The following is a 21161-nucleotide window of genomic DNA, read 5'->3' as shown; positions in this document are numbered from 1 at the left end:
GTTGTAGGTCTAAGTGCTTCGAAAGCTCTCAGTCACATAAATAAGGAGCTGGCATCGGAGAGAGTTTTGTTTTACAGTGTCACTCAATTCTTTGAATTCCTTCCAAGTTGTATGCCAGAAATCACACGGGGGTCTATCATCAGACAATATTTTTAATGGTCTCTTGCCTGACAACTCCATTAGATCCTCCTTCAGTTTTGTTGAGAGCAAAGAATTGGAAATCACCCGATTCGAAAAAGGAGTCGTTCCCGGTTGTTAGATCCACTCACTTTCTGAGCCTGGCACCGGTGTGGTAGGGTCACCTCTTTGCTTGGAGCCCCGAGGTTTTCATCTCTTGGGCACTCAGGCACCGTGGTAGGATTAGCGGTGGGTGAAAGGATCGTCTTTTGTTTGTAACGTGGCAGAAGGGTGAAGGTGAGAGTGGGAAGCACCAGCAAGTGGGGCCTCCCACCTGCCAGGTTCTCCGGCACACTGATTTGAGGAAAGAAGACATTTAGAAGCTGATGATTCTCTTAAGGCTGCGTGGATCTGCTTACCCCCTGGGCAGCTGCCGCACACTCCCAGGAGATTTGTGCCTCACTCGGAAGTCCCTGCTCCAGAGGACATTTGGTCTGAGGCCAAGCCCCAGATCCTCAGGAAACCTACTTGTCCATGGCTTCCCCGTTCAGATCCCTGTCCTTCGGCAAGCCCTGGACCCAGCTCCTGTTGCATGTTTGAACAGAGAGGGCTGGGCACTCCTAAGCATTTGTTCTCTGAACAGCAGCTCCCGAGATGCTCCAAGCTAAATATGGACTGCCCATTGTAAGGAAACAGCCTTCTGTCTCTACCCTGGTGTTTTCTTCTCTCATTCACCTGCTTTGGATTTCTATCTTGTTGCGTTTTGTGAATCCTGAAAGGCGTCTGAGCTTCTCTGGACCTAGCAAAGGGTTGCTACCCCACGTTCTTTCTCAGAAGCCTACATCCTTTCCTGGGCACTCCCAGCGTCTCCCTCTGTGACGTCAGGAACTAGACTCCCCTGGCCTTACCTGGTCTGTCAGATGCTCTGGGAGGGAGCTAAGCCAGGTGTTTAGGGATAGTGCTCAGTGGGAACTGTGAACTCAGATTTGATGGGATGGCAACTGCGGATTCCTGTTGCATCACTTGTGCTAGCAGGAATGGGGAGGGGAAAAGTCTGCTCCTGCCTCCTGTGTGCTGGCAAGCCCTGCCAGCCATCCCTGGCAGCAGTCCCAGGGCTCTCAATAAAGGAGTCTTGGGAGTCCTGTGGCAGCATCACACATAGTAGGGGGCTCTGCTGCTCTGTAGCATTTAAAGAAAGTGCCATGACTGAAAGGAACACACAACTCACTTGGCATCCAGCAGGTGACCTGGCATGGTGACATTAGCATGGTTCTGGATCCCCAAAGCCTACTTTAAGCCCGGTTCCTTTCCAGCCACTAGCTGAGCTGCTGGAGCCTTATGCTCATCCTTGCAATGGATGTTGCATTGCCAGCCTCATGAGGACTTCTGGGAAAATGGTGGATAGAAATGAGACCTGGTGTGCTTGATCATCAGTAAAGGTTCCCTCCCTCCCTCCGTCCCTCCCTCCCTCCCTTCCTCCCTTCCTCCTTCCCTCCCTTTTTTCCTTCCTTCCTTTCTCTCTCTTTCTTATTTGAGTTAGGACTTTACTCTGTTTTCTAGGCTGGAGTACAGTGGCGTGATCACAGCTCACTGCTGCCTCCACCTCCGGGGCTCAAGTGATCTTCTCACCTCAGCCTCCCAAGTAGCTAGGACTACAGGAGGATACCGCACCTGTATTTTTTGTATTTTCTGTAGAGATGAGGGTCTCGCTGTGTTGCCCAGGCTGGTCTTGAGCTCATGAACTCAGATGATCTGCCTACCTTGGCCTCCCAAAATGCTGGGATTCACTGCACACAGCTCACAAGCACCATTTCTTCTTGGTGCTTTTCAAGAGGCTAGTTGCGTGGCTTGGGAGCAAATCAGATCTGACTGACCTATGGTGCTATGCATTGCCCCTCTGGTCCTCACTTTCCTCTTCTGAAAAATGGGGATAGTAATCACCTTTACCTGCTGGAACTGTGAGGATAAACAGAGCTGGTGTGAGAAGCCTCTGAGCCAGGACCCTGAGCCCACTAGCTGGCTGCGTGAACTGTGCTCAATGCTGCACACACCTGCCCTAGCCTCTGCTTCCTCACCCACGCACAGGGCAGAGGTCAGTCTGCATGGAAACATTGCGGATGAAGTGAACCCAGACAGGCGGTGATGGTGACAGCCATGGTTCCTAGAGGAAAGAAGTGGCTGGGATGAGCAGAAGAGGAAGCGTGCTGGGCAGGGAGTCAGGCATTGGGGCTGGGGACCGTCTGAGCTGAGTCCCCAAGCAGGCCCTCCTCGCCCCACGGCATCAGTCTGGGTCTGTGGTGGTCAAAGGCCAGGGGGATACATGGGCACTGCACCCGTGGGGCCCATCTCTTTGGAGGGTCATTTTGCCGGATGGTTTTTGGGTAGAAATTGTATGTTCTGATCATATGATGAATCAGAATACAGAGAAAACACAAAACTTCAGGGAGCTGTTGGCCTGTGGCTGCTGCATCCTGCGGTGCCTCAGCCTCCCTGGGGAGCACATGGATGCCCCGTGGCCAACACAAGGTTTTTAATGAAGAGGTAGACAGTGTGATCTTGTCCACGCTTCTCAAAAGGCAGCTGGGGAGACTGAGGCCCTCAAAGCTCAGGTAACTGGCCAACGCTAGACTCAGAGCCCCTCCCCAGCCAACTTCGCCCCTTCCCTAACCTCCCAGGCATTCTCCAACTTTAAGGGCTCTTTCTGATTTCTTACGTAATTCAGATGGAAAAGCGCCCGAAGGCAGCCCCCACGGTGGATCTGTGCGAAGCCGGTATTCAGGGACCTGGATTTTTGACCAAGCATTGAGATATGCATCTGGTACGTGATGGCCAAGGGGTAGTGCCTGGTCCGGGGCCAGCATGGGTGGGGGCACAGCTGAACACAGCCATCAGCGACAGACCCAAGAAAGCAGGCCCTGCTAGCATCTCAGGGTCCAGAGGAGTCACCCGCCTCATCCCCTGTCCTGGGATCCCGGAAGGACTGGAGTGCTGGAGGGAAGATAGAGCATGTGGAAATCTGGATGCCTAGAATGTCCAGTGCATTTTGGCAGCACTTCCTGTGGGCTGCAACCCTGAAACAGGCCAAGGGGACAAAAGGGTTCCAAGCTAAATGTGTTTGGGAGACCCTGGGTTAAACCAGCCGCTGACCTTTCACTGCAGGACTTCTCAGAGCCTGCGTCTGCTCCTGTGCCCTGGCCTCCCCAGGACGGCCACGCCACGAGTTCTCCCTCATGCTCGTTTGGCCATGGTCCTCTTTTTCCTGGGGTGCATTCAGGAAGTTGGGTTCCAAAGAATAAACTTTGGAAAATGCTGCAAGTAACAGCAGCTGTCATGTATCGAGTGCCGGCTGTGGACCAGGCCCTGTGCTAAGGACCCACTGTGTTATCCTCCATAGCCCGTCCCCCGAAGGGTGGACAGTGTTACAGAGAGGAAACCCGAGGTGTGGGTCATTCTGTGACTTGCCCAGGGTTCCCTCCGCTGGGATGTGGTGAACCGGGGTTTGAACCCAGATTTGCTGGTATCGCTGCACTGTGGGCTGCCACTCTGGTGAACTCTCCCCATGCCCCACCTCTCACCTCTCTGGCCCCATCTGCATATAGGGGAACCTGAAGCCCAGAGTCAGGCTGAGTGACGGGCAGGCGAGGCCCAGGGTATTAGGCTGAGCAAGAGGCAGACAGGGCCCTGGGCTGAGTGAGGTGCAGACGGGGCCCTGGGTCTTAGGCTGAGTGAGGTGCAGGCGGGGCCCAGGGTCTTAGGCTGAGTGAGGGGCAGGCGGGGCCCTGGGTCTTAGGCTGAGTGAAGTGCAGGCGGGGCCCTGGGTTTTAGGCTGAGTGAAGTGCAGGCGGGGCCCTGGGTCTTAGGCTGAGTGAAATGCAGGTGGGGCCCTGGGTCTTAGGCTGAGCAAGAGACAGACAGGGCCCTGGGCTGAGTGAGGTGCAGGCAGAGCCCTGGGTTTTAGGTTGAGTGAAGTGCAGGCGAGGCCCTGGGTCTTAGGCTGAGTGAAGTGCAGGCAGGGCCCTGGGTTTAAGGCTGCATGAGGCAGGCAGCCCAGGGTCCCTCCTGCCAGCATGTGGTGCTCAATCCAGAGACTCCATGTGCCAGACATGCTGCCTCACTGCATCGGGGGTCAGGAGCCAGCCGAGGAGAGGCTGAGGAGCCATCATGCCCCCAACGATTCCCTCTGTGGGGTGACACCTGCGGGCAAGGCTTCATGTGCCCTCAGCTTGGGGTGAACCCCCTACGGCCTGCCAGTCGGGACTTGGCTTGGCTATAAACAGTGTCCACTCCACTGACTTGGGCCCCCGACTGTATCTGGGCCAGGGTCCTGCCTCTGTGCCCCCAGGCCCCACACTTGCTGCCCTAACGCCATCACCCTGCATTGTCCCCGTGCCAGCTGGCCCGTCTGCTTCCCTTTACACGGAGGACAGGGAACACATCTTGCTCATTGCTGGGGCCTCAGTGCCGGCACATTGCAGGCACTCTGTAAATTCTTCACTGGTTGAAGGGGAATTGGCAGAAACTGCTGAAGAGTGGGTGGAGGCAGTAGAAGAGAGTTGGAGGCATTATTACTCAGTGACAGATGAGTACAACAGCAAGACACCATGGATTTATGGAGCCCTCGCTGTATGCCAATCACAGGGCTAAATACAAAGAAATATGCAATCTGATCTTTGCCCTCCACGTGATTGTATTTTTCCCTGTGTGATAAGGGTAATAATCCACATACAGACCACTAAATAACAGGCTACTAAATCCCACGCTGGTGTTAGGATGACAGCGGCCCCTAGAGTGACCCACGGTAGTACCAGTGGCCCCGGCTCCTGTTCCTTAGCACCTGTGGTGTGCCAGCTGACTCGCAGGATGAACCTGGTTATCAGATACGGACCTCAGTCATGAAATGTAGGAATCAGAGGCTGATTTTGCCAGTGGGGAAATGGAGGTTTGGACAGGTAAAAGGATGTGTCTGAGATGAAACAGATAAGACAAGCTTGTCCAACGCACGGCCCAAGACCACATGTGGCCCAGGATGGCTTTGAATGCGGCCCAACCACAAAATCGTAAATTTTCTTAAAACATTATGAGTTTTTTTTGTATTTTTTTTTCTTTTTTTAAGCTCATCAGCCATCATTAGTGTTAGCGTATTTTATGTGTAGCCCAAGACAATTCTTCTTCCAGTGTGACCAAGGGAAGCCAAAACATTGGAGACCCCTGAGCTAAGGGATAGCAGAGCTGAACTAGACTTCAGATTCCACATTGGTGCTCTTCTAGCTTTACCTCCTGCCTCAGATCTCCACCCAGGAAATGGGCCGCTGCTTCCAGGCAAGACCAAGGGAGTAGGAGTTAATGATCTCCACCTTCACGGAGGGTCTGGTCTTGTGCTGGGAACACTCTTCATGCAAACTCGGTCTTCACACCAACACTCTTGAATCATCCACATTATTCCTACGAGGAAATCGAGGCCCAGCCAGTAAATGGCAGAGTGAAGACTCTAGCCCAGGTCTGCCTCTCCCTTCCCCAGATGCTGGGTACCAGAATTCCCCGGGGACCTTAAAATAGGCAGGCCCCCACCCCAGCCACTCTAGATTGCAAAGCCTGGAGTGGGCTGAGGCCTCTGCATTTGTCCACGCTCCCTGGCTGTTCTGTTAGGAAGAGCAAGGCCTGGGCCCAGGTGGCATCCGGTTTTGATGGGGAGCAGGCAGGGACTCTGCCCCTGGAGCCCCTGACAGGCTGGATCTAAGGGGCTCTTCTTGGCCTCCTACCATGGGCCTTTGCTCTGGCCTCTGCGTGGGTAGGTTCTTTCTTTAACCTCTCTGTAGTGCTCATTAGGAGCTTGGCCAGTTCAGTCTCCCTGCTCTTGGGAGAAGGGCCTGGCAAAGAGCTGGAGGGGCTAGAGGCACCAGGTCGGTCTCTGTGTGTCTGAGGGAACAAGACAACTGTTCAGCAGGTGTGGGGGGTCCTCTTCTTGCTGAGCATGTCTATAGTGGGGCTGGGAACTTCCTACAGGGAGTGTATGCCACCCCTACGAGATAGGTGCTTGTGGTCCCATTCTGTAGATCAGCAGACTGAGGCTTAGTGCATCTAAAGGAATTACCAAGGTCAGGCCAGGTGTGGTGGCTTATGCCTGTAATCCCAGCACTTTGGGAGGCTGAGGCAGGAGGATCACCTGAGGTCAGGAGTTTGAGATCAGCCTGGACAACATGGTGAAACCCTGTCTCTATTAAAAATACAAAAATTAGCTGGGTGTGGTAGCTGGTGCCTGTAATCCCAGCTACTCGAGAGGCTGAGGCAGGAGAATCACTTGAACCCAGGAGGCAGAGGTTGCAGTGAGTCAAGATTGTGCCACTGCACTCTAGCCTGGGAGACAGAGTGAGACTCCGTCTCAAAAAAAAAAAAAAAAAAATTACCAAGGTCATGCTGCTGGTAAGTCACAGCACAGGGATAGGGACCCAGGTGTGTCCGTTTCACTCTGTCTTACTCTCTGTCCCATCCCAGCAAGGAAAAGGGGTCACTAGAAATTATTATAATACATTTAAGTAATGATTTCCTTACATGGATGCAATTTATTCCTTTCAGAGCACTTCTACATTCATCTTCTTTCTCCCCTCAAGGTATAGGGCTGAGAGTTAGCTAAAGAAGTTACCGTCTCCATCCTACATATTTGGAAACTGAGGTCCAGAGATGGTGGGGGTGCCTTGCCCAAGGTCACTCAGAAAATAGGAGGCAAACCTGGGTCTAGACGCAGGCCTCCTGACTTCTAGCTCGGTGCTGCCACCTTGCCAGGGACCGTCTCCACCCCGGGACTCAGAGTCAGCCACACTTGAAGGCATCGCCTGTGGGTCCTGGGACCTTGCGGTCACAGAGGTTGGGTGACAAGTTTTTTCTTCTTCTGTTTTCCAGGGTCTTACGAATGCGGAATCTGTGGCAAGAAGTACAAATATTACAACTGCTTCCAGACCCACGTGCGGGCACACCGAGGTGAGAGGATCGCTGGGGCAGAGCTGCACCTCCCACTGCCTGTCTGTTTCCCACTTGGGCCCCTCGTGGGTGACCCCAGAGGCCCTGAGAGCTCCAGCCTTTCCCATTCTCCTCACTCTTTCATCAGTAGAGCAGGGTGCCAGGCAGAAGGGAGGCCTCCTGATGCGGGATAGCACGGATGTGGGAGGGGCTCCAAAGGACACACCTGCTTCCCTCGGGCCTCACGTCTCCCAGGACACCTCATCACTGTTCGGGTCAGTGGTCCCCATAGGGCACGTGCTGGGGTCAGTGTGTGCGTTCCTCATGACAAGCATGGGAATTGGGGACAGGAGGGATGGCGTCTGTTTCTGCCGTGGCCTGGCAGGCAGGGAGGAGAGGCTGACATCAGGGGCCCAGGGCAGGACTGTGAGCTCTTCCCCTGTGGCTTCCACATTCTTTTGCGATTGGCACTGGCCCTATCACTGGGCTGGTAGGCTCACCCACGTCCCTCTCTCTCTCTCTTTGCAGACACCGAAGCCACCTCAGGGGAGGGAGCCTCCCAAAGCAGTGAGTACCTTTTCCTCCTCGTGGGCTGCTGAGGGGCAAGGGCTTGGGGTGGGAGGCAGAGGAGATGCTTGTTCCCTTCCCTAGAACTGCTCCAGGTGGCCTCTGAGAGACACAGTTCTGGGGTTCAAGCTTTGGGGCCGGACCATCCTTACAAAACCGCAACACGGAGCCTCAGAGCAGCCATCCCCAAAGTGTGCTCCGCAGCAGGCTCTTTCTGGGAAGGTTAGTGGGTGTTCTGTCCATGACGATTTCCCCGGCCAAGTAGCTTGGGGAGACCTTGAGTTTCACTAAGGTGAGCAGGTTTCTTTCTCTTGGGTGTTTCCAGCCCCTGATTGACAGATGCGGCCCTGCATCTCCCCTGGAAGTGCGGGGTATGCAGTTCCTTATGTTCTTTTGACTCTGACTCATGACTCTGGGGCTCTATCGCTGACTTTTGGGACACGCTGCTTTGGAGCGTTTTCTCTTGAGCCCCCACAGCCAGGGGCACTAATTGCTTATTGGTGACTTGCCCTGGGGTGCCATATCCCAGCACCTGGGGTGGCCCAGGGCCTTAACATCTGTGACAGCACGGCTGCTCACAGGCCCTGCTTACCTTCCCTCCAATTCTAGACCCCAAGCGCCTGGTAAGCGAGCAGCCAGTGAGGTGTAGGCTAGGATGGAATCACCCCACCCAATAATACAAAGCTTCAGAAGTCACATTTCCACCTGTCGGTATGTCGCCAACAGAAATGTGTGCACATCTGCTGAAAGATGCAAACTAGAATGTTCTTAGCATACTGTTCCTAACAGTTCCAAACTAGAAATCCCCAAATGCCCAGTGCTCTTTGAATGGATAAGTAAGTCTAGTAACAGAAAGGACTACTGTGTGTTAGTGAGAATGAGCAATTTATAGCTACACACAGCAACATGGATGACTCACAATGGTGAGCAGAAGAGGCCAGGCGCAAACAGAGTTCATCCTTGAAGACTCTGTATAGAGAAAGGGCAAAAGCGCTAAAACTAATTATTGCCGGTAGAAGTCAGAAGAGCGGCTCCCCTGGAGAGGGGGCTTCTGGGTTCTGTTTCTTGAGCTGGGTGTGGGTTACATGGGTGTATTCAGTTTGTGGAAATTGAACAAGCTGTACACTTACGATGTGTACACTTTTCTATACCAGGGGTTAGCAAGATTTTTCTGTGGAGGGCCAGATGGTAAGTATTTTAGACTTTATAGGCCAGACATCTCCGTCACAAGTATTCAGCCCTGCCCTTGAAGTGGGAACATGCCAGGAACAGAGATAATATGTAAATGAATTCCTTACCAAAACAGATGGTGGGCAGGATTTGGCCGGCAGACTGTAGCATGCCAGTCCCCATTCTACACGCTTGTTACACCACACCATCATAAAAAAAGATTTTTAACATAATAAATAAACATCACCACCCCCCGCCCAACAGAACCCCAAACCAGAGCAGTTTGAAGAGGGGCTGATGGCTGAGAAAGGATTTTCACTGGCCTGGGTCCTGACAGCGTTTCTTCTGAGGCACTTTCCCATCCACTCCGTTTGGATTCTTATGCCAAAGGAGAGGCCGGCATGTTCTGGACAGGAATCTGAGACTCAGGTCGGCTAGACACCTGCCACAGGACTCCAACTGGGAGGAGGTGGGAGCCAGCCCTCCCCCTCCAACCCCGCCCTTCCTGCCTCAGCCCCAGCCCCAGCCCCAGCCCACCCCTTGGCTCCCATCTCCCTCAATAGCTCCATTCTTTTCCGGCTCCCATGGTCTGACTGCGGTCAGCCACACATTTAAAGAACTTCCCTATTTATCTTTCCTTCCTCAGCTATTCTGGGCCCCTGGCCTCTCCGGCAGCCCCTCCGTGATCTGCTGTGTTCCGTCTGGCTTCCGCTGTCCCCGGGCTTGCTGGTTGCTGAGGGCTCTGGAGCTGGGGGTATTTTTAGACTTTCCATCACTTTTCCCTTCCTCCCTGTGGAGTTTCCTCCCCACAGCCATCGCGAGCTATTTTATTCTCAGTCCTGCACTCCCGCCCTGACCCAGGCCGGCAGCGCCTGCTTGGAACGCCTGGCCTCTGCTTTACAGGGGCCTGGCCATGGAGTCATGGAGCCACAAGGGCCCCGCTGAGAATAGTCCAGCCCACCCCTTTTGCAGATGAGGACACTAAGTCCCAGAGAGAGGGAGTCATGCAGCTTGTGAGTAGTGGAGGTGGGCCTAGAAATGAGCCTTGCACATTCTATTAACAGTTCTAGGACTTTTCATTTATTTGCTAGGAAAATAGTGCAGTCTTACATAGAAGCATAAAGACATGTTCACTCACCCATCTGTCCACTAAGGAATAAAAGATTAGTCCCTCATGCTACGTCACATTAATGCTTGTGACTGAATTAGGTAACATTTGGCAGGTATTTATTGGATGTTAGGCATTGTGTTCCTTTGTTCTTTGTTCTAATTCTGGGAAACAGAGAACCTCTCATTCCCATTTTACAGATGAGGAAATGGAGGTGCAGAGGTTAGGCAGCATGTCTGAGGTCTGTCGCACTTGTAAGTGGTACAGTTGGGTTTGATTAGGCAGCCTGATTCCAGAGCCTGCCTCCCTGAACGGAACCACAGCAGCATTCCGAAAGACAACGAGCTTTCGTGTCTGAAAATGGACTGGTTCTGAAAATGTGTTTTCACTGACAAAAAAATGATTCTGTTCTACTCTTAAACCTCTTGCCCTAATCAATTCCTGCCTGCAGAAGACCTGGGAACAGGCTCCCCATCCACGTCAAAGAGATGTCATGGTGTGGGAGCAGGGTGAGGATATTCTCGGCAGCAGAAACGGGGGTTCGCGTTTTATTGGAGGTAATAGATATGGTCCTGAAGCAAGGGGTCAGGCCCAGCTGGCCAGGAGGCTATGTGGGTAAAGACAAGCAAGCGGGCAGGTGGTAGCAGATGGCATCAGCACTCGTCAGCTTAGGAGAGGAAAGTCAGGGCAAAGCCCAGTCTGGAACCAGACCCCAGGTGGCCTTGACTTCTCCGTCTCTGTTCCTGAGCAGGAGTCCTGCACAGAAGGCAGGGTTGCAAAGCGGAGACTGGGGACCGTGGTCTGGACGGGACTTGATGGGGAAGTTGTCTATATTGATTGCTGGCCACATGAAAGGATTAAAGCCTGGGCCAGGCATAGAATCCTGGAACCACCAGCCTGGGGGAGGCCCCAGGAATCAGCTCATCTATGTCCCTTTCCCAGCTCCCCCAGTTAGGGGGGAAAACAAGGAAGTAGGACCAGCCTCTCCTGCCCCATACCCCGCCACCTCTTTCTTGGATGATTTTGGTACCCAGCATCCTCAAAATGTCTCCAAGGCTCCTGTGGCTTCTTGCTCAGGGGCCAGTTTGTGTCTGAGGCTCTAGCATCTGCTAAGGCATTTTCAGAGAATACCATTGCAATGGAAGAGGTGAAGGTGGTGGTGGGAGGGAGAGGTGGCTAATGCCGTTTGTGCACCAAGTTCAGAAGGCGGGGCCAGAAACCTTCCCACAGAATTAGCTAGCGGTGTAACCTTGTGGTAGAGGGTTGCATCAGATCCTGTATTTGGGTTCTGAGGGGCAGGAGAGGGACCAGGAGACAGGTACCCCAGCCCAGTACTGATGTGCAGCTTATTCAGACGGAGAAGGGCCACATGCCCTGACTCAGCCTTAGCTGGGAGTTAGTGAGTGTTTGAGTCCTAGCTCTCCCTTTCCCCTCTGTCCAGCCTTAAGCAGACCACCAAGTGTCCCTGCGCCTGGGGAGATGCGATTGATAGGCCCTCTCTGCATCATCCCAAGCAACACACACATGAGGTCCGCGCCAGTGCAAGTGTTAGAGTGTGCCATTGTGGAGAGGGTCATGTCCTGTGTCCAGCCTCAGATGTTGGGTAGACCTGGGGGATCATCCAAACTCTTACCCCGTTAGTTACCTATTGCTGTGTAGCAGATGTCCCTAAAACTTAATGACTGAAAACAGCAAGCATTGATTATCCCTCAGTTTCCAGGGTCAAGAGTTTGGATATGGTTTTGCTGGGTCCTGTGGCACTGGGTCTCTCCCTGGCTAAGGACTTGGCCAGGGCTGGGGTCTCATCTCAAGGTTGGATCAGGGAAAGAACTGCTTTTTTTTATTTTTTTGAGACAGAGTCTCACTCTTGTTGCCAAGGCTGGAGTGCAGTGGGGTGATCTCAGCTCACTGCAACCTCCGCCTCCTTGGTTCAAGATTCTCCTGCCTCAGCCTCCCAAGTAGCTGGGACTACAGGCATGTGCCACCATGCCCAGCTAATTTTTGTGTTTTTAGTAGAGACAGGGTTTCACCATGTTGGCCTCGATCTCTTGACCTCGTGATCCGCCTGCCTCAGCCTCCCAAAGTGCTGGGATTATAGGTGTGAGCCACTTCGCCTGGCCAAGAGCTGCTTTTAAACTCATTTATACGGTTTTTAGCAGGGTTAACAACCCTACTAGGGTTCTGTCCTTCCCAGGGCCTTAGACTGAGGGCCTCATTGGCTGTTCACCAGAGGCTGCCCTCAGCTCCTGGTCACCTGGGTCTCTCGTGGGGCAGCTCACAAGCCAGCAGCCAGCAGGTGTGAGCTGGAGAGAGAAGGTATGCTTGAGACAGAAGTAATGATCTTTTGCAAGCTACCCTCAGAAGTGATACTCCATCATGTTTACTGCATGTTCATTAGAAGTCAGTTACCAGGTCTAACCCAAACTCACAGGGAAGAGGTGATATAAGGTGTGAGCATCAAGAGGCCAGGAGCCCAGGGTGCTGTCCCCAAAGCTGCTCATCACAGGCCCTCCCAGCTGTACCCTTGGGGCAAGTCCCTTCTAATCCTCAGTTTCCTCCTGTGTAAAATGAGAGACTGCTTCCTCCTCTGCTGCAAGAGTTGAGGAGATGTGGAGGAAGAGCCAGACCTGCTGCCTTGCTTCTTGTAGCACCTGGGCTTGGGTGCTGCACGGATTGTTACTCTCACAGCGCTTCTGAGAAGGGTATGCCAGGCCATTTAAGAACCCGGCCCTCAGGAACTCAGCTTACCTAGGGCAGGTTTGAGGGTTGGTTTTAGAGTCACTTCTGGGCTCCCAGTCATGTGGGACCGGATGTGTGGTCTGGATCTCCACAGAGGACCCCTGACAGCCCAGCCTACATCCTGTGGACCCGGGAAGCAATACAGGGCTGGCTCGGGGTAGAGGGTGGGGCCAGCACTGAGGCAAGAGCTTCACCCTCCTGCACGTCGGGGAGGAGAAGCTGGGCGTTCCAGGGGGTAGGTGGTGCCGTGGCCTTCCATGGTCCAGAAGACTTGGGCAGTGCCAGGGTACAGACTGGCTCAGGAACTGACTTTCCTTGGGGTCATTCAGTTGGAGCCAGACTGGGCTAGTCCCATCTTTGGTTTCTGAGATGATCTGGCCAGAAAAACCCCACCCCACATGACTGTCTCCCTGGTAACCAGGTGTGTGTTTTCATCCTTTGCAGACAATTTCAGGTACACATGTGACATCTGCGGGAAGAAGTACAAATACTACAGCTGTTTCCAGGAGCACCGAGACCTACATGCAGTGGACGGTGAGTCAGGCCCTCACTCCCTGGAGTCACGCAAAGAGGCGCCCTTCCTCCAAGGCACAGCCCCCGGCCCTCCTCGCCTCCCTCCTCCCTCTTACCCAGAAAAAGGCCAGGCAGCAGCGGAACCACGAAGGGGGTGACCAGCCCTGGAGGATTCTGGGGGCGGGAACGTCCCCATCATACTCCACATACACTTCTATTTAGGTTAAGTAGTGAAACTGCCATTTTTATAGGTCAAAATCAGTAGAATATTGGAATTTCATATTGAGTCATTTTATAGTTTCCTATTGAGCATTTTCATGTTCTGATGAAATTAAACTGATTTTAAAAAACGAATGATGGCCTTTTAGCGTCTTAGAGTATAGAATTAGAAATTAGAACAATACATTTAGCTAACACATTTTTGAATCTTAAGAATCCTAGAAAGAGGGTCTGTGACCTTAGAAGGGCCTTAGGGGTTCCCCATCTAGCCCCACACCCTCAGCCTGCCTCGAGCTGTGACAGCCAGGCCCAGCACCTGTTACACTGGCCCATCCCTTTTCTCACCTCCTCTTTTCTCTCCTCCCAATCTCTTCCTCTTTTCTCCTGCCCTGACCCCTTGAAGGCATGCTGGCAATCAGAAACAGTTCTAGGCAAACAATGCCTGCCTGCGCTGGGGTGGGTGCCTGTCCCAGTGAGGATGAGGGATTGCGGCGCAGCCTGTGTCCTGGTCGGGATGTGTCCTCGTGTTGTCCTGGTTTTGGGGGGCTTCCACGGTGGCCAGGGCAGCCCTCCTGGGCCTCCAGGCAATCCCAGGGGGCCAGGGGCTGGGAGCGGCAGCAGAGGCAGCTCTGGGCAGGGACTAACAGGGCTCCTATTTGCTTCTTTCCTTCTGCGGCTGCCGCCTCCTGCCCCGGTGCAGTGTTTAGTGTGGAAGGGGCCCCCGAGAACCGGGCAGGTAAGTCCTTGGTGGCTGCTCATCACCTCCCCTGTCCCCGGCTGGGCTCCTGATACCTGGGGGACCAGGGTACTAAGGGCCATATGTTCTCCCACAGACCCCTTCGACCAAGGTGTCGTGGCCAGTGACGAGGTGAAGGAGGAGCCCCCGGAACCGTTTCAGAAAATCGGGCCAAGTATGCGGGATTCTCTCTGGGGCTGAGGGCGGGGTGGGGGCTGGCCAAGGAAAGCAGGGCTCAGTCTCACTGCTAGGGCAGGGGTAGCGGTGGGTGGCATCCCTTACCTGCAGCAATGGTGCCCACCAGTCAGGACTGGAGCTTTTGAGGAGCTGCAGGCAGCGCAGGGTCAAGGTCAGGGCAGTGAAGGCAGCCAGGCTGGGGCTGGGTCCTGGCGCTGCTGCTTACAGGCTTGGCGTCCTCACGGTCTGTTAGCCATCCTGAACCTCAGCCTCCCCACCTATGGAGTGAGGATGACATTTCCCCGCAGGTTTGTTGGGGGATTAAATGAGATCCTGGATGTAAACCACTTGTTAGCACAGTGCCTGGTACATAGTAGGTGCTCGGAAAATAACACGTCATAGTCAACCGAAGGGGCCTATCAGCGAATGAGCGGACCAGGGCAGCCACAGGCAACACTCTGTCTCTGTCCCAGGAAACCCCTCGAGGGCAGGAGCCACACACTTGTCTGGCCTGTTTTTGATAAACTTGTATTGAGTGTTGTAGCACACAGCAGGGAGCAGGACATGTGTGGTCCTGCCCTTGGGTAATTCAGATGGGGCTTGGGGATGGGGACAGCAGATAATTGAACAGATAGTTCCAACACAGAGAGCTTGAAGGGAGCTGTGGGGGGCCTGTGGGAGTGCTGGAAGCTTTTGGGTGGGGACAGGGTAGGGCATGAGCCCCTGCATCCCATGCAAAGGCAGGAGAGCCATACTGGTCCCAAGAATCGATGATGGCCTCAAGTCTTACAGAGCCTTGAATGCCAGCAGGCAGCATCCCCGGGCAAATGAGCCAGAGAGTTTACTAAGTGGAGAAGGAACTTGATCTGGTTTGCATTTTAGTAAGCCCAATTTTGCTGCTGGGAGGAAGATGGATTGGGAGGGGCAGGGTGGCCAGCCTAGGGCAGGTACGGTGGGACCACAAGTGAGTGAGACTTGTCCTTTCCAGCCATTCAGGAATTGACATACCTGCTATTTATCTCTGTTTCCTGTACCTTACTTACTACCCAGCAAGAAAAGACCTTTATGGTCTCTGCTTCCTTCCAGTAAGGATCTAAGGCAGCTTAGAAAAATATACACAAAAACAGAACAAGCAGATGAAGATATCTGTGTGAAGAAAAATCAGAGGAGCTGAAATGCTAAGTTGGATACTTTATTTGGGGCAGAGCTCAGTCCCAGCCCTTGGAAGGGGTTGGGTGGGTCCCCTTCCCTTCCCCCAAATGCTTGTTCTTCCTCATCCCTTGTCTGTGGTCATGGGATGATTCTTTGCTTTTTTCTTCACTCTTTTGAAAGCATTCAGGAAACTGAAGATGAGATCATGTCTATAAAGTGGTTAGCACAGTGCTTGTCACATGCATAGTAAACACTGGATAAATAGGAGCATTAAAATAATCTTAAAGATGAAGAATATGGCCAGTAATCCCAGCACTTTGGGAGGCCGAGTAATCCCATGCCTGTAGTCCCAGCCCTTTGGGACGCCGAGGCAGGCAGATCACCTGCGGTCAGGAGTTCAAGACCAGCCTGGCCAATATGGCGAAACCCCGTCTCTACTAAAATTAACTGGGCATGGTGGAGCATGCCTGTCGCCCCAGCTATTCAGGATGCTGAGGCAGGAGAATCGCTTGAACCCAGGAGGCAGAGGTTGCAGTCAGTGAGCCGAGGTTGCACCACTCCAATCCAGCCTAGGCAACAGAGTGAGATTCCATCTCCAAAAAAAGATGAAGAATATGACAAAACCCTCAACACTCAAATACAGGAAGTTAGTTGCTGCAGGGGATACATAGATGTGAATCAGGCATATTTGCAGCATTCAAAGAATTCATAGTCTGAAAAAAAAAAAAAGAATTCATAATCTGGTAGGAAAGACAGACATTCGTAGGCAGATACAGGACAGGAACGGAAGATCTGTGACCTCCCTGTTCAGTATCTATCCAGGGTCTGGCAGTGGTCCCAGTGTGTACTGCCGCTCTTCCAACCATGTCATTGTCTTTAGGAAGATGGGCTTTGGAATCAAGCCTGGGTTTGAATGCTGTCGTCCCCAGCTTCCTAGCTACTTACCCCTGTGAGTGTCCCATAAGTTGGGGACAAGCCTGTCTCTGAATTTTCCAGTGCCTTTGGAGCACACACACGTAAGGGGTCTCGCCGAGCACCTGGCTCATATCCAAGGTGTAGTAAGTGAGACATGTTACTGAGAAAGAGTCAAGGGCAAGAGTTTAGAGCCAACCCAGATAGACTCCCAGCTCTACACTTAATAGCTGCATGATGTCCTACCAGTTTTCTAATCTGTCTAATCCATAGTTTCTCTAAGTGGGGTGATGACAATAAAACTCACCTTTCAGGATTGTCATGGGGCTTAGTTGAGATTATGTTTGTAAAAGAATTAGCGTAGTCCTTGACATATGCATGCAAAGCATTAAATAGGCGGTACTTGTTAATTACCCAGGAAGATGCAGAACAAGATGAAGCGTGTTCTGTGTGTCTGTAAGTCTGACAGACAGCCAACACTAGGACCTGGGAGGAATTATCACAAATTATAAGGAGTGTAGGATTGCATTGAGAAAATCAGACTGGATCTGGTTGCCAGCGTGCTCCCAGCTGGACTGAATGGAGCTATGATTGCTGGGGTGGTGTGAGACCATCCCTTGCTACTACTCAGGAGCTGGCTAGTGAGACAAAAATGTTGCTTCTTTGGCTCCTGCTATGTATAAGAAGGCCAATGCCACAGAACCCTAAACAGGATTAGCCAGTATAGGAACCATGTATTCTGAAGGGACCAATTGCCCAAGTAAAGCTTTGTAGTCAGGTGACGAGGAAGCACCCTGGTAGGAGTGAGTGCTGGGAATTACACCTTTCACATCAGCATCAGCTGAGCATATTAGAGAATTAGGTACTTAGGTTGGAGGAAACCCAGGCAGTGACAGCACAGAGAATCCTGCTAGAAAAGACAGAGTTGGTCCAGGAAGCCTTATGTGTTAACTCGCTCTTCATCTGCAGATCCAAGAATTACTTCCATGGTAATGGGCAGAGGGAGAATCAAGGAAAATTCGTTTGTGTGGTCTATCGAGACAGAGTTAAGTCTGGCGTCATGTATGGGTTACTTGATTTTTATGCCTGAATAAGGAAGAGTAACTTGAAAAGTTAAAAAAAAAATGAGAGAACTGTGTAGATTCCACATAACAAGAAAAAGAGAATTTACAAGACTCAGAGAAGAGCACACCTCTGAAAATGATCTACCACAAAATCTAGAAGACCATTCTGTTTGACAGCCTTCTCATATAAGGAAATATGACCTGTCTTACAAGTCCACTTAGGCTGCCACAATAACATATTGTAGACTGGATGGTTTAAACACTTCATCTCTTACAGTTCTGGAAGCTGGAAGGCCTGAGATCAGGGTGCCAGCATGGCTGGGTTCTGTTGAGGGCTCTCCTCCTGGCTTGCACATGGCCACCATGTGTCTGCACATGATGATGTGAGAGAGAGAGAGAGAGAGTGCTTTCTGGCCTTTCTTCTAATAAGGGCACTAATCCCATGGTGGGGGCCCCACCCTTATGACCTCATCTAATCCTGCTTACCTCCCAAAGGCCCCATCTCCACATGCCATCACATTAGGAGTTAGGGTTTCAACGTATGAATTTGAGGATGGGGCACAGTTCAGTCCATAGCATGACCCCTGTGAAAAAGGACCCGGAAGCTGTATGGTGAAAAAGCAACAGAATAAGAAGGTAAAGAGAGAGGAGTGAGACATGGAAGGATTTCAGGGAAGCAGAAAACAGAAGAACAGAATTAAAACCTACATTCTGTATAGTAAAGAGTCGAGTTTATCTGCAAAATTGGAATTAGTGATGTGAAGAATGAACTTGAACAGATGAAGATAATGAAAGGAAAATATGATAAATAGGGAGAACAGGCAGCCAGTTTCAGATAATTGATGCTCTAGTACCAGTGGTGAGAAACAGCACTCCTAAGATCTAATAGAAGAAAACTTTGCTCAGCTAAAGGAAGATCTGTATATGCAGATTTAATAGGCTCATCGTGTCAGATAGAGTCGGTATAAAGAGACCTGTACCTAAATAGATCTCAGTGACTGTAAAGGGGAAAAAAAGGCATCCAGGCTTGATAAAGCAAGTTACCTATCCCTGAATTCAAGGTGGACTTGCCTCAGACTTCTCTGCAATACTAAATCTTAGAAGATAATGGATAAGTTTTGAAGGGAAAAGGTTGTAATCTAGACAAATTGTGGTTTGTGTGTAAAGAGAAAAGGAAGGGCTTAAAAAACATACTTTTTTTTTCTATATACCCATCTTCACAAAGTTATTTGAAGATATGCTCTGATGAACTAAGTTGTAGAATGCATTTAAAGGCTCAATTGTGAGAAATTCATAGTATAAGAGCAATTGTGAGTAGTAAAACCAGATAAACTAGAAGTTAGTTTAAAATGTTCCAAATCTGATTATAAAATTGCAGAAGGCAGATTATTCTAAAATATTAAAAATGAGGGTTTTTAAAGAAAACCCTCTAAGTGGGGTTTTTTAAAAACCCCACTCTTTCTTTTTTAAAGAAAGAATTGGTGAGGGATACAGTAAAGTAGGTTAAGCCAGTCCTACTCATACTGTGGCTCCAGACCAGCAGATCAGCGTTTCTGGAAGCTTATTAGAAATGTATAGTCTTAGGCCCTACTCCAGACCTATAGGATCAGAATTTCCAGGGTGGATCCCTGCAATCTATGTTGTAACCGTCTTTCTAGATGATTCTTTTACATGCTAAAGTTTGAGAAACACTGGTTTATACTACCTTTCTCAATGGTGATAGACTTTAAAATGTCATTTCCCATTTGACTATTAACAATTAGAGAAATATATCTTATATACTGTCTATAACAATAGAGAATATTGGAAAATAATGGAATATTGGAGAATAATGGAAAAATAAAGAGTTCATATATCAAACAACTGGGAATTAAGGCAGCAATCAGAAAGGCTGGAGCATGAAGAAGACTCATAAAACCAAATCAATTATAGCAATAAAAGCAAATGGCATAATCTCCTTTATTAGAAGACAAAGCTTGTCAGGTTGATTTAAAATAATCCAGTTATTAATGGTTTATTAGAGACAAGGTTACTTCCTTATCTTTACTCTGCACTTGAGCTTCTCTTTCCTACTTTCAGAACTAGAGTGAATTCCCTATCATAGGTTTTTATAGCACTGCATATGTCTCCTTGAGAGCACTTACTGTGGATGGAGTTTTAAATTTGTTTGAGTGACTCAGATTTTTCAATCTCCTTTTGTTAGACTGTAAACTCCTTGAAGGCAGGAACTTTGCCTGTTTTTGCTCAGCATTTTGTACCAGCACTTAGCACAGTACCTGTTTAATGAATGACAGTAATGAGAAAATACAGGGACATGTCTTTAGGTACATGTAAACAAGTAGAAATCAGGATCTGACAAATTATCAAATTATTTATGCCAGATAAACTAATAAAATGGAATAATTAAATGTTACAGCATGAGTTCTTAAACTTTCCCATGCATCAGAATTTTCTGGAGGGCTTGTTAAAACACGGATTGCTGGACCCAACACCTAGAATTTTTATTTTCAGTAGGTCTTAGGTGAGTCCTAAGAATTTGCATTTCTCACAGGTTCCCAGGTGATACTGATGTTGCTGGTCCAGGGACCGCACTTTGAGAAGCACTGTGTTGGAAAACAGTTTTATGTTACTAAATTCAGTTTGCAGTGAAGATTTTGATCCCGTGAGCCTTTATGCTTCAAACAACATTGTTTCCAAATATACAAAATAAATTTTGAAATATAGTGAAGTGGAAGGTTTTATCACAATCTTTAGTCTTTCACAGAGCAAGTAGACAAGATTGTATAGAATTTAAATAATATATTTAATACAGTTTATCTAATAACAGTGAATCCTACAGAAAGCAAATAACTTACCTTTTCCAATGTTTATGAACCAGTTACAACAGTTATTTAACTACTAAACATTCTATAGCAGGAGAGAAAAACCGTAAAAGACTAATAGACCAATTAAGAAAAAATTTTAACGTGTATAACAAAATGTTGATATCCTTAATCTACAAAGAGTTTAGTGATTTCATAAATGTCAGTATGCCTGTAGAAATGCTGGCTATAAACACAAAAGGAAAGTCACAAAAGAAAAATGATAGTTAATTAAACATGAAAAATAATCAATTTCCATAGCAATCAAAGAAATGGAAAAGTAAATCAGCAGTGGAATATAGTTCTTCTCATCAGATAGGCAAAATTTAAGAAGATGATACACTTAATGCTGGCTGCGGTGTGCACACACGGGCATTTTCACACCTTTCTGGTTGGGATGATGGTGCTATGGTTATCAAAAGCCTTAAAAATACATACCCTTTTCCTCTCTTGAATTTTTCCCCAGGAAATAATGTGCAAAGATTATGTGGAAAAGCCTTTAATTTGTGATAATGTGCAAAACTAATGGGTGAATGTAAAAATTTCTATAAGGACATGAGTCACAGCATTTTTTTAATAGGAAAAGAATTTTGAAACCATCTCAATGTCCCTTGGTGTAGGGGATTGGCTCAGCAAATTCCAAAGTCCAGTGAGAACCATGCAGTCAATATATGCAGTAGAGATCAATATTGATTGGGCAAATGTCCACAAAGTAATGTCAATTCAATACACCACATTACAAAGAGGGTATTGATCAGGACTGGCTAATTCAGGGCTCACAGGAGCCAGACAGGTGGTATCAGTGAGAGAAGCACACCCCAGATGAGACAGAGTAAAGAGTGGGGACCAGGGCACCCTCCCCCAGGGGGGCA

General features: G+C 49.9%; 1 protein-coding gene across 14 annotated transcripts in view; it reads left to right on the top strand.

Annotated features, from left to right (window-relative positions):
• The window catches only part of ZNF618 (zinc finger protein 618), a 176194-nt gene that overhangs the window by 122141 nt on the left and 32892 nt on the right, over positions 1–21161 (top strand). For 9 of the 14 annotated variants that reach the window (XM_021672169.2, XM_021672167.2, XM_021672175.2 and 6 more), the window contains exons 4-9: positions 2840–2935; positions 7015–7092; positions 7600–7638; positions 13100–13189; positions 14088–14123; positions 14221–14298. In XM_021672169.2, the coding sequence (XP_021527844.1) occupies positions 2840–2935; positions 7015–7092; positions 7600–7638; positions 13100–13189; positions 14088–14123; positions 14221–14298 (417 nt within the window). The remainder of the gene's footprint in view (positions 1–2839; positions 2936–7014; positions 7093–7599; positions 7639–13099; positions 13190–14087; positions 14124–14220; positions 14299–21161) is intronic. The other 5 variants (XM_021672172.2, XM_021672171.2, XM_064378699.1 and 2 more) reach the window with 2 other exon arrangements.

The sequence above is a fragment of the Aotus nancymaae genome, unplaced genomic scaffold, assembly GCF_030222135.1.
Source record: "Aotus nancymaae isolate 86718 unplaced genomic scaffold, 86718_ANA_hifiasm-v0.15.2.pri h1tg000003l, whole genome shotgun sequence".
In the NCBI taxonomy this organism is placed as follows: Eukaryota; Metazoa; Chordata; class Mammalia; order Primates; family Aotidae; genus Aotus; species Aotus nancymaae.
The sequence above is the reverse complement of the archived record's forward strand: the minus strand, read 5'-3'. Positions and strand labels throughout refer to the sequence as shown.